We start from the raw sequence: 12,282 nt of genomic DNA, 5'->3' as shown, positions 1-12,282 counted from the left end.
ATTATAATAAGAGGGGGTGATGTGTGCAGCCAAGTGGCCATCTCTGACTGAGAACGTCTTAAAGGAAGATAGACAAATGTCCTGCAATTGGCAATGTGTTGCGGTTGTCCTGAACTTTTTCAGGAAAGGGCCAGATAGCAGATATTTTAGGTTTGGCCGGGCTAGGGCTTCCCAGGTGGCACAGTGGTAAAGAATCTGCCTGCCAGTGCAGGAGATGCAAGAAATGCAGGTTCAATCCCCAGGAGTAGGAAATGGCAACCTGCTCCAGTATTCTTGCCTGGAAAATCCCATGGAGAGAAGAGCCTGGCGGGCTGCAGTCTGTCGGGTTGCAAAGAGCTGGACACGACTGAGCACGCACACACATACACACATGCAGCTACAAAGAAGAATCTTTCCAAAATGTAAAAACTATTCTATGCCAGAACCGTGGAAAGGCAGGCCAGCTTTGACCCACAGGCCACAGTCTGCCAGCCCCTGAGCTAGAAGACAGGTGCTTAAAAGTTTATCCATCGTTTGATGCCCAGCTGGGTTTGCCTTCTCCCAACACACCCACCCTGCTCCTCCCTCTCAGACTGCCTGTGGGTGCTGTTGGAGACCACAGACGTCTCAACCAGACTGAGTTGCGAAGTGAGTTTTAGAGTATCCATTGCTTCTGGATTATCTGTACCACTGTTTTTCTATACTGGCCAGGAAACTGAAGGTTCAATCAAACATATACCAGGGGTGGTGGGAAGCAGAGTTGGGGATATAGTGAGCAGAGTTGGGAGGGAAGGCTTTTTCCTCTTCTATGTCCCTAGATCCTAAGAAATGCTGCCCAGACCCTCAGTAGAGAGGCTGCAGGAAGGAATCCCATGGATCTGGAACAGCCAGCTGCTCTGTCTCCTTTGGAAGGAAGAGAAGAAGCAGCAGAAGGGGCAGAAAGGAAAAAAGAAGACAGGAGAGAGAAAAGAAATTGGAACTCCCTATTGACTCTCTGCTTGATTCATAGATGTCTTTTGTTTGGGATGCACAGCAACAAAGTCCCCTCCCCGCAAGCTAGGGGCCAGGCACACAATGGCACAGTCAGGGACAGGGCACCTGGCCCCCACCCATCACTGACGTCCCCTGCTCCAATGTCCAAGGACCATGCAGCAGGAAGACAAAGCTCCAGTGTTTGAGCAATGAGTCTGCTCCCTGGTCCGAATGCCCTGGTGCTGTGCTTGCTTGCCTCAGGCACTTTGCTGGGTACCCACCAGCAGACCTGCAGGCAGCACCCTCTCTTCCTCCACTCCCAATGTCAACAGGAGACTAAGGAGAGGTGAGGACCCAGGGGACCTCAGGAAGTAGGCCCTGGCAAATACAGAAGGTTTTCTCTGAAAATACAGAGAGTTTCCAGAGGTTGCCTATTGGTTGTGGGTCTGTAGTGACACTCCCCGTGTAGTTTATCCTCAGAGATAATTTGTCAGTGACTTCTTAGTCAGAGGGACCTCCCAAAACCAAGAGACAGGGACTTCCCTGGTGGTCCGGTGGTTAAGATTCTGAGCTCCCAGTGCAGGGATCTGGGTTTGATCCCTGGTCAGGGACCTAGTTCCCCTTTGCCACACTAAAGATCCTGAGTGCCGCAAGTAAGACCTGGTGCAGCCTAAATAAGTAAATAAATACTAAAAAGAAAAAAGCCAAGAGATGGGCTTAGGTCCAGGAGACCCTCAAGAAACAGCCAGTTAGTTCCAAAATGCTCATCTAGGGTCCAGGACTCTCTGAGCCTTTCTTGGGCTGGCTTAGAACCCCCTAGGAGAAGCCAAAGCCAGGAACAAAAAGCCTGCCTGAGCTTGAAGTTTTCCCAACCGAAATTCCTTCCAGAAGGTGGCTACATAAGCCAACCTCAGGGCAACGAGAACAGCAGTAGGGTAACACCCACTTCAGGCTCCTGTGTGGTTGCCTTGACTAGTCAGCCAGTGAATACTGATTGAGGCCCTGCTGTGTCTGAAACACCTTGACTGGTCCTGGGCTTACAGAGGTTTCTGCTTGGCTGTGCCACATGGAGCCGCCCACTGAGAGCAGCAAAGCCCCATCCAAGCCAGCCTGGCCTGGCACAGAGACCAACTGTGACTGATATGTGTGCACTCCTGTCTCTCCAGCTCCCACCCCTGCCTTCAGTCCTTAGCTCAGCCCCTGTTGTGAGCAACGTGGTATCTAAGTTCTTGATGTTTTGTCAGTTTATCTAAATGTGGGTCTGTGTCTCCCTGCCTTTGTCCAAAAGCCAGAAAATCTTTTTGTAATCTCCAAATGCCCCCTTTAGTCCAAATTGAGTTTAATTTCACCTCACTTCCTACCCTGTTTCCGGGAGCACCTATGTCCAAAACCATTTTCACAGAGCTTCTGATGACTGAGTATCTATTGTGCTTTATGAACTTTGCTGCCAGAAAGCAAAAGATGGTGACTTTTCTCTCAGCAACTACCCTGTCTCTCTACTGATCTGTCTCTTTACTCTGTATGACTAATACATAGCACAACCCCAGGCAGCCCGTGTGTAATATATCCAGTTGAATGAGTAAATAAGTGCCTTTTATTATTATTTATTTACTTACTTACTGTTGGCTGTGCTGAGTCTTCACTGTTGCGCGCGGGCTTCTCATTGTGGTGGCTTGTCTTGTTGCAAACAACTGGCTCTAGGTACACCAGCTCTCCAAGGCCTATAGAATCTTCCTAGACCAGGGATCGAACCCATGTCCCCTACATTGCAAGGCGGATTCTTAACCACTGGACCTCCAGGGAAGTCCATGAGTACCTTTCAGAAGACAGTCGTGATCTTTACATCTCTCTTGGACCCGGTCCTAGAAGGCAAAGAATAAAAGCTCAATAAACATTTGCTAAGTGAATGAGTTAGTGGCTGCACATCCCAGACAAGAAGAAAGGAGGAGGGAGGGAGTCTTAGAAGCATCTGCGGTGAGTCCGCCCCTTTCCAGGCTGGGTTCCGGCCCCCTTCCCCCCAGAAGATGCACATGCTTTTCCCTCTGTCTCTCCAGATCCCCGACGTTTGCTGGTGGCCTCTTCTCCATCTCCAAGTCCTACTTTGAGCACATCGGTACCTATGATAACCAGATGGAGATCTGGGGAGGGGAGAACGTGGAAATGTCCTTCCGGGTGAGAGCAAAGAGGGCTTCGTGGGGAACCACAATGTCCCGGGGTACGGATGACCTGAGACCCTGTCTCTTAGGCAGCAGCAGGGTTGGCATATCTGGAGCTAAACTTAGAAGGGTGGCTCTTCCCCGTCACGACTCCACCTTTCCTCTGCCCCCACACCCCCCGTCCAGGGCCATGGGACTCAAATTGGACATATGGGAAGAGATGACTGGGCAGAACCCCTCAGAGGGAAGGGATAGCTGGGTAACAGGGACCGGACATCTGGGGACCAGTGACATCTTTCATGATGTCTGTGGGAACAGAATTAGGGTGAAGGTGGGACAGGTCAGTAAGCAGTCACTATCCTTTTTCTGGAAAAACCAGGCTCCACTTTCCAGGTCAGAGGACACATGCCTTGGTAGCCTTTGGAGTTACCCTCCCCTACGCTCAGCATGCTCTTCATAACTGTAAGAGAAGATGATGGCCCAAATTCTGGTGGACCCCAGAACTCTGAGAGATTCCAGGAATAAAGCAAATCAGGATTAGGTTAGCAAGAAAGGCTTCCTTGTGGTGAAATCGACACAAATCTCCGACCAGGGGAAAGTAATTAACAAGGAAATGAGCTTGCTTATGAAGTCATTTGGATGGCATCTTCGACTCAATGGACATGAGTTTGAGCAAACTATGGGAGCTAGTGAAGGACAGGGAAGCCGGGTGTGCTGCAGTCCATGGGGTTGCAGAGAGTCGGGCACAACTGAGGGACTGAGTAACAACAGTGAAGTCACTTATCACAATGCCTGGCATGTATAAGCACTTCATTGACATCATTGCTGTTACTATGGCTATGATTATGCATTTCTGTTGCTGCTGTATGAATAGCACTGAAACATGTATATTATCATATGTGAAACAGATCGCCAGTCCAGGTTCGATGCATGAGGCAGGGTGCTCAGGGCTGGTGCACTGGGATGACCCTGAGGGATGGGATGGGGAGGGAGGTGGGAGGGGGTTCAGGATGGGGAACACATGTACACCCGTGGCTGATTCATGTCAATGTATGGCAAAACCACTACAATATTGTAAAGTAATTAGCCTCCAAATAAATAAATAAATAAATAATAAATAAAATTAATAACAACATACCTCCCAATCTAAAACCTAAAAAAAGAGAAGATGCAAGCGGAAGGGGTGTCCTAAACCAGCCCTCTGACAGAGAACGGTCACCAGCTTAGCACCATAATTCCCAGGGTCCTGATTCTGGGCTAGTTCATGAGCCTCTGACCTCTGTTCAGTCTTTCTGTAAGGAGGCTACTGTACTAAAGGTCAGGTGATTGCCATAAACCACCTGATGGTGGCTTTTGATCAGTGCATTGATGCTTTGATTGGGTCACAAGTCCATCTCCATTTGAAGGAGCTTGAGTTCCTGAGTTTCCAGTAACACTTGAGTAAGCTGATGAAATCACCTTTCTGGGTCAAAAAGCCAGGTGGCGCCAGAGCTCAGAGCAGGTAGATGGATGTAAACTTGGCCATCTGTCTCTTCTCCAAAGGGGGCCCTGGTAACCCTCAGGACCCTGCAGATTTCCACTTGCTTAAATCAAAAGTGAACCACATCAGAGAGCCAGGGATTGTGTAGTTATGGCCTGTGATGAAGCCTGCTGCTGCTGCTGCTAAGTCGCTTCAGTCATGTCTGACTCTGTGCGACCTCATAGACGGCAGCCCACCAGGCTCCTCCGTCCCTGGGATTCTCCAGGCAAGAACACTGGAGTGGGTTGCCATTTCCTTCTCCAATGCATGAAAGAGAAAAGTGAAAGTGAAGTCGCTTAGTCGTGTCCGACTCTTAGCGACCCCATGGACTGCAGCCCACCAGGCTCCTCCATCCACGGGATTTTCCAGGCAAGAGTACTGGAGTAGGGTGTCATTGCCTTCTCCAGTGATAAAGCCTAGTCAGTGTCTTTTTTTCCAGGGGGAGAGAGGGGCATTTCCCTGATGTCGTGGACCTGGGGTCTGGCACCCTGGGAATGGAACAGAGTTGCTTGGGGTAGGTTGTCCCACCCACCTGCTGAAAACCCCATCCCGTCTCATCTTACGGCAGGTGTGGCAGTGCGGCGGCCAGCTAGAGATTATCCCCTGCTCTGTGGTCGGACACGTGTTCCGTACCAAGAGCCCCCACACCTTCCCCAAGGGCATCAATGTCATTGCTCGCAACCAAGTGCGCCTGGCTGAGGTCTGGATGGATGGCTACAAGGAGATTTTCTACAGGAGAAATCTGCAGGCAGCACAGATGGCCCGAGAGGTGAGAGGGGGGATGCTCAGGAGATGTTCAGATGAAGAGAAGGGCATAATCGCAGACCCTGATCCAGGGCTTCATGATGATGGAGGCCCACTCAGCTCCTCCACCTGGTGCCTTTACCCCTCAGGCCTTGGGAGCTAGAGCCCAGGCTCTATTTTGGAGGCTAGAGAATGAGGAAGGGCAGGCTTTGTTGTCCCTGCCTGGAGAGCCCTAGCATCTTTTAGAAGGGGAGGGAGACGAGATTTGGAAGAAGAACCTCTTATTGGAAGAATGACTTTGCTCTGAGAAACTAGAAATTGAAGACTGGAGGAAAACTGAGAGTTCACAGGAGATGGGGAGTGCTATGGGTGGGGATCCCAAAGCCAAGGCAAGGGGTTTGGGATTAGATGTGGAGCTGAGCCAGGGACCCCAACTGACTGGGAATGAGCATGAGACGCATTCTGGGAGAAAGTAGTCCCAGAACCCCTAGGCTACATCTGCCCATGCAGGAAGGCCAAGACTAGTGAAACTGACCTTTTGGGGGCTGCCTTAATTGACAGAAATCCTTTGGCGACATTTCGGAACGACTGCAGCTGAGGGAGCGACTAAACTGTCGCAACTTTTCCTGGTTCCTGGACAACGTTTACCCGGAGATGTTTGTCCCTGACCTGAAGCCCACCTTCTTTGGAGCTGTGAGTCTTGAGAACAAATATGCCTACCCATCATCCCAGAAGCCCCGGGAGAATTTTCAGGACCACTGAGCCCATAGCTGGATGAGAAACAATCGATTTTTACTCTCCACACTCGTTTATCCAGGAGGGGGACCTGGAGGCCGCTCGGTCTTCTAGAGCTAGCTGAAAATTTCATAAGGAGGAAACCACCTGTTAGCAGTGGTTCTCACCCACTCGCATCAGTCACCAGAAAGGCTTGTTAAGACACCACCTGTCGATTCAGGAGGACTGGGATGGGGCCTGACAATTTGCATTTCTAACCAGCCCTCAGGCGATGCTGAAGGTCGGGGGAATCACACTTGGAGAACCACTGCTCAGAAGGACATTCCTACAGGCTGAGGGCTTCTCCCAGAGACCTGACTGGTTGCCCACCCTGCCCTTGCCCAGCCCCTGGGTTCTGCACCTCATTTGCTATTCACTCTAGGCATCTGGGTTAATAAGTGGGGGAGGAAGGTCAGAGAGGGGGAATGCAGCCATGCAGATTTATTCCAGATGGACCCCACACCACAAACCAAAAAACCCCCTCACTGTGTTCCCCTGGGCTCCCTCTCTGTTCACCATCCTGCAGCTCAAGAACCTCGGCGTGGATCACTGTCTGGATGTGGGAGAGAACAACAACGGGGGAAAGCCCCTCATCCTGTACACCTGCCATGGCCTCGGTGGCAACCAGGTACACAGCCCAGCCCCTGACTGGCCTGTCTCCCAGGCACCTCCTCTCTGCACACACCCCCTTTCTCCACACAGAGTAGTCTTTCCTGAGGACTAGGGCACAAGAGATCCAGAAAGAGGAGGGGATACTAGTCCTGCCCTCAGGAAGCCCCCAGTCTGAGGAGAAACGCATGATACAAACAGATAAGGTCCTAAGTGTGCATCAAGGGCATCCAGAGAGGAGTGAGCGGCAGTGCTGGCTGGTAGAGAGGGGCTGGCGGGGAGGATTGTTTATCACAGGAAGCGTGCTGGAGGATGTGAGCTGCTGAGTGATGTTTTAGGGTGACCGTGAAAATTTTTTGAGCCCATTCCCTCACCTACACTCAACTTTTTTTTTCTTTTTTTGCTATTTCCAGGAGGCCCATTTATTATATTTTTTAAGTGATGAACTTTTGACTTGACTTTTGAAATTTATTTATTTTTGGCTGATCTGGGTCTTCATTGCTGCACAGTTTTTCTCTAGTTACAGTACTTGGGCTTCTCATTTCAGTGGCTTCTCTTACTGCAGAGCACAGGCTCTAGGGTGCTCAGGCTTCAATAGTTGTGACACCTGGGCTCCATAATTGTGACTCAGAGGCTCTAGAATGTAGGCTCAGGAGCTGCAGCACAGGGGCTTAGTGTCCCAAGGCATGTGGGATATTTCCAGATCAAAGATCGAACCGGTGTCCTCTGCATTGCAAAGTGTATTCTTAATCACTGGACCACCAGGGAAGCCCTTACATTCAACTATCTTCAATGCGTCCCCGGCCTGGAAGCTACCACTCTGATCCTACCACCCATCAGTGACCCCAAAACAACTCCCTACTGACACCTCACAGTTACCTGCACCCACTGTAAGGGCCCATTTTCCCCAGGCTACAATGTCCAGCTCTTTCCTGAGGAATAACTAGTAACCTCCCTGGCCCCAGTTCCTCAATCTACCCTGAAGGCCCAGTATTTGATAAGTAAGAGGCACTTGAAGCAGAGCTGAAGGAAGGAAAAAGTGGCAGGGGACACTGAATAGGATGCCAACATGTGCAAGTGAAGACAGAGTCATTCTGAAGCCATTTCCTGTACCGCTGGCCTGCACCGTGATTTTAGGTGGTATACTGGTGAGCATTTTTTCTATTAAGAAAGCTGAGCACCGAAGAATTGATCCTTTCGAACTGTGGTGTTGGAGAAGACTCTTGAGAGTCCCTTGGACTGCAAGGAGATCCAACCAGTCCATCCTAAAGGAGATCAGTCCTGGGTGTTCATTGGAAGGACTGATGTTGAAGCTGAAACTCCAATACTTTGGCTACCTGATGCGAAGAGATGACTTATTTGAAAAGACCCTGATGCTGGGAAAGATTGGGGGCAGGAGGAGAAGGGGACGACAGAGGATGAGATGGCTGGATGGCATCACTGACTCGATGGACGTGAGTCTGAGTGAACTCCGGGAGTTGGTGATGGACAGGGAGGCCTGGTGTGCTGTGATTCATGGGGTTGCAAAGAGTCAGACACGACTGAGTGACTGAACTGAACTGAATCTAGTAACAAAAAAAGAAGCAGCATATCAAACACATGATTTCACAGATAACGCTTTAAATGAGGCAAAGTTCATTTTTTTCACTTTTTTTTTTTTTTTTTTTTTTTTGGTCGAGCCTTGCAGCTTGCAAGATCTTAGTTCTCTGACCAGGGATGGAACCCATACCCACTGCAGTGGAAGTTCCCTGGACTGCCAGGGAATTCCCTAAGTTAAATTTTTACCTAAAGAAAAAATATTTAGTAACTATTATCTATTATTCCAGTATAACCCAGATACGGTGGCACATGAATTACTGAAATCTTGGCACCCACTCACTTCCTCCCCAAGAGGCCATCTGTGATTGGTATCTCTGGGCTGTTGGCTTTGGGAGGTGGCAGGCAAACTCTCCACCTGTCCCTCAGAACCTTCTCTTGCCTTGTGTTCTAGTACTTTGAGTACACAACCCAGAGAGACCTTCGCCACAACATCGCAAAGCAGCTGTGTCTACATGCCAGTGCTGGCACTCTGGGCCTTAGGAGCTGTCACTTCACCGGCAAGAATAGCCAAGTGCCCAAGGATGAGGAATGGGAATTCACCCAGGTGAGTCAGCTGTCCCAAAAGCTCAGAATCAAGAACCTGAGACCACAACTGCCCCCTCCCTTCCTTCTGCATCTTCTTCCTGAGATACTATGAGATGGATCCAGACAATGTAGAAAGTATGGAGAATGTAAGCTTGGTCACAGGCAGGGTTCACAGGACTTAAGTAATGTTTGGTGATGGCTGATTCTGGTTAATATAAAGATGGTGGTGGGGTCATGGTCTAGGGCCAGCTCATAGTTCAAGTATTTTTAGGCTGAACTCCAGTAGATGAAGAGTCACTCATGGTTCCCGCCTGGCCTCTGTGTGCTAAGCACAAGGCTGTACACTCAAGTACTTTGGTTTGGTTAATCTTCCAAAGGCTCTTCCCAAGTAGGTGGTGTCCCCATGACTAGAGATGGGCCAGAAGCAGCTCAGCAAGTTTGTGTCTGGCCCAAGATCCTTCACTAGTAAATGGTAGACCTGGGGTTCAGACCTAGATAGATCAGATCAGATCAGTCACTCAGTCGTGTCCGACTCTTTGCGACCCCATGAATCGCAGCACGCCAGGCCTCCCTGTCCATCACCAACTCCCTGAGTTCACTGAGACTCACGTCCATCGAGTCAGTGATGCCATCTAACCATCTCATCCTCTGTCGTCCCCTTCTCCTCCTGCCCCCAATCCCTCCCAGCATCAGAGTCTTTTCCAATGAGTCAACTCTTCACATGAGGTGGCCAAAGTATTGGAGTTTCAGCTTTAGCATCATCCCTTCCAAAGAAATCCCAGGGCTGATCGCCTTCAGAATGGACTGGTTGGATCTCCTTGCAGTCCAAGGGACTCTCAAGAGTCTTCTCCAACACCACAGTTCAAAAGCATCAATTCTTCGGCGCTCAGCCTTCTTCACAGTCCAACTCTCACATCCATACATGACCACAGGAAAAACCATAGCCTTGACTAGACGCACCTTTGTTGGCAAAGTAATGTCTCTGCTTTTGAATATGCTATCTAGTTTGGTCATAACTTTCCTTCCAAGGAGTAAGCATCTTTTAATTTCAAGGCTGCAATCACCATCTGCAGTGATTTTGGAGCCCCCCAAAATAAAGTCTGACACTGTTTCCACTGTTTCCCCATCTATTTCCCATGAAGTGGTGGGATCTAGATAAGTCTGACTCAAAAGCACTGATTCTTTCCATTACACTGCCCTGCCTCGGGATGAATGATGTAACTTCTACAGGATCGGGCTCAAACTAGCAGCCTCCGATGAGCCTCCACACCCACTCCACCCCAATCCCTAGTCCTGGGCTTAGGAAAAGAGGAGCCTAACCTTGGGGCTACAGCGAAGGGAGTAGTCTGAATATGATCAAAGGCAGAAAGTGCGGGTAGACCGCAGTGGCCCAGGTCTTTGAGATTGGCCGTCTGGAGGCAGTTTTCATTTTCATTTTGTCCTGAAAGCATTTTTCAGTTAGCCCATGGTCCTGCCTTCCTGTGTTGCAGTTATTCATGCTAAAGCTGGAGGTGGGGAATTGGCACCCAGCACAGGAATGCATCTCATCAGAGTATCTGGCATCCAAGGAAAGGAATGCGGAAGTACCTGCCCTGTGCCTTTCTGGATTTCCCTTCCCTTTGGTTCACTGTCCTCATCTCATTCCCCCTGGCAGTACTATCAGAAGTCTGAGGCCTAAATTGACCCTTTGTTTTGCTGTGTCATCTTTTAGGATCAACTCATCAGGAACTCAGGATCTGGTACCTGCCTGACATCCAAAGACAAAAAGCCAGTCATGGCCACCTGCAACCCCAGTGATCCCCACCAGCACTGGCTCTTCATTTAGGCCCTGGATCGCCCCCTGTGGGAGTTCCCACAAGCTTCTCAGGAAACAGAATCTGGGGGAACCTGACCAGCAGCTTCCCTGTCAGCCTTAAAGATGGATTTCAAACCCAATGGAAGTCAAGGCAGAACCTTCCTACTCCTTGCAACAACATTGGGCCTGTTTTCTTTCCTCCACATTGGTGGACAAGACCATTAGAACACATAAGACGGGGCCTAGAGCTTTCCTTCTGTCCAAGAAACAGACCTTCAAAGCAAAGGAGGCAGCTGGGGAAGGACCCGGGGCAGCAATGCCAAACTCAAGGAAAGCGCCTCTGCAGCCACATCCTGGATCCCTGGTCATCTAGGACACCTGCAGCTTCCACTGAACTATAGAGTCTATCAGAGGAATTGGAGGTCTAAGTCTTCCTTGCTGTTTTTACCTGAAGCACCTTGACAGTGCTTGACAGGTACACAACAGTCCTGTGAGAAAGACAGGAATCACCGTGCCCATTTTATAGACAAGAAAACTGAGGCAGAGAGAAGTAAAGGAGCTGGTCTGTATTCCACAGCTGGTGCGTGGCTGGAGCTGAAACTGAGGCTCAAATGTGAACCTTGAACCCAGGCTCCTCCCACCACGAGAACACTAAGCAACTAGCCATCATCTCTCCACTCTTTTTTCACTCCAGTCTGATCCTTTCTGGCTGACTGGTCTCCATAAAGCCTAGAACAGTGGAGCCAGGTAACCATGAGGGAGACCACATTTGGGAATCCTGTGATGTCCATTTTGAAAGAAACCTTGTGGAGCTAGCTGGTGATTTCTCAGGTTTAGGTCCCAGAGACTTTTTTTCAATGCTCCTCGTATAATGTAGTTCCAAAGAAATTAGCCATGGATGAAAATGAAGGCGGGATGAGGGCAGTGCCCACCAGACCCTGATTTTCCAAAGGTCTGCAAGCACAATTTAAAAATCCTTGTTTTAATCCAAGCCTATCATTTTCATATTATGAAACCAAAGCCAGATAAGAGAAGTTACTTGCCCTAGGCCACACAAGGAGGTAATGGCAACCCAGAGGCTAGGACCCAGATAAGGCTAACAGAATCCCTGGGAGGTCTGAGGAAGCAGGGCTCACGGGTAGCCTGGAGCATGGCTTTGTGACTGGCCCGGTCTGCTGTTCTCGCGTGAACTCCCCACGTGGAGCAGGCCTGCTGTGCACCTCGGCTCTTCTCCAAGCAAGTTGGACCCCACCACACATGGCCGCTTTGCCTGAAGTAGAGAACCCCAGCTGCCTGAAAGAGGACTCATTGCTTCCAGGAGGGATTCCTACTTTGAGTAGCGAGCTGTCATCTTGGGGATCACCACATGAGGGTGCCATGGGACCACAGCTGCCTCTCCTTCCCACTCAGGAAGTCTAGGTCCCATGGGGTAGCCCAGCCAAAGAGAAAGAAGAGTGGCCAGCAGCCGGGAAAGGGGAAAGTTCTTTCCCAGCAAGAGAAGAGAATGGCACATAGATCCCAATGGAAATAAAGGTTTTATGGCATGGGTGAAGGAAGCTGGCATTGGGTTCCTCTTCTTCTGGCTTGTCCCTTAGCTGATCTGTTTGGAG

General features: G+C 49.9%; 1 protein-coding gene across 5 annotated transcripts in view; it reads left to right on the top strand.

The window, feature by feature from the left end:
- GALNT6 (polypeptide N-acetylgalactosaminyltransferase 6) overlaps positions 1-12,228 on the top strand; it is a 38,444-nt gene extending 26,216 nt beyond the window's left edge. For all 5 annotated transcript variants that reach the window (XM_070370817.1, XM_070370815.1, XM_005908702.3 and 2 more), the window contains 6 exons: positions 3,006-3,123; positions 5,195-5,395; positions 5,932-6,063; positions 6,671-6,772; positions 8,744-8,896; positions 10,589-12,228. In XM_070370817.1, coding sequence (XP_070226918.1) covers positions 3,006-3,123; positions 5,195-5,395; positions 5,932-6,063; positions 6,671-6,772; positions 8,744-8,896; positions 10,589-10,702 — 820 coding nt within the window. In that variant the 3' untranslated portion in view covers positions 10,703-12,228. The remainder of the gene's footprint in view (positions 1-3,005; positions 3,124-5,194; positions 5,396-5,931; positions 6,064-6,670; positions 6,773-8,743; positions 8,897-10,588) is intronic.
- Positions 12,229-12,282: the final 54 nt, after the last annotated feature.

This window comes from Bos mutus, chromosome 5 (assembly GCF_027580195.1).
Source record: "Bos mutus isolate GX-2022 chromosome 5, NWIPB_WYAK_1.1, whole genome shotgun sequence".
Taxonomy (NCBI): Eukaryota; Metazoa; Chordata; class Mammalia; order Artiodactyla; family Bovidae; genus Bos; species Bos mutus.
Note: the sequence above shows the minus strand (reverse complement) of the source record. Positions and strands in the feature narration are given on the sequence as shown.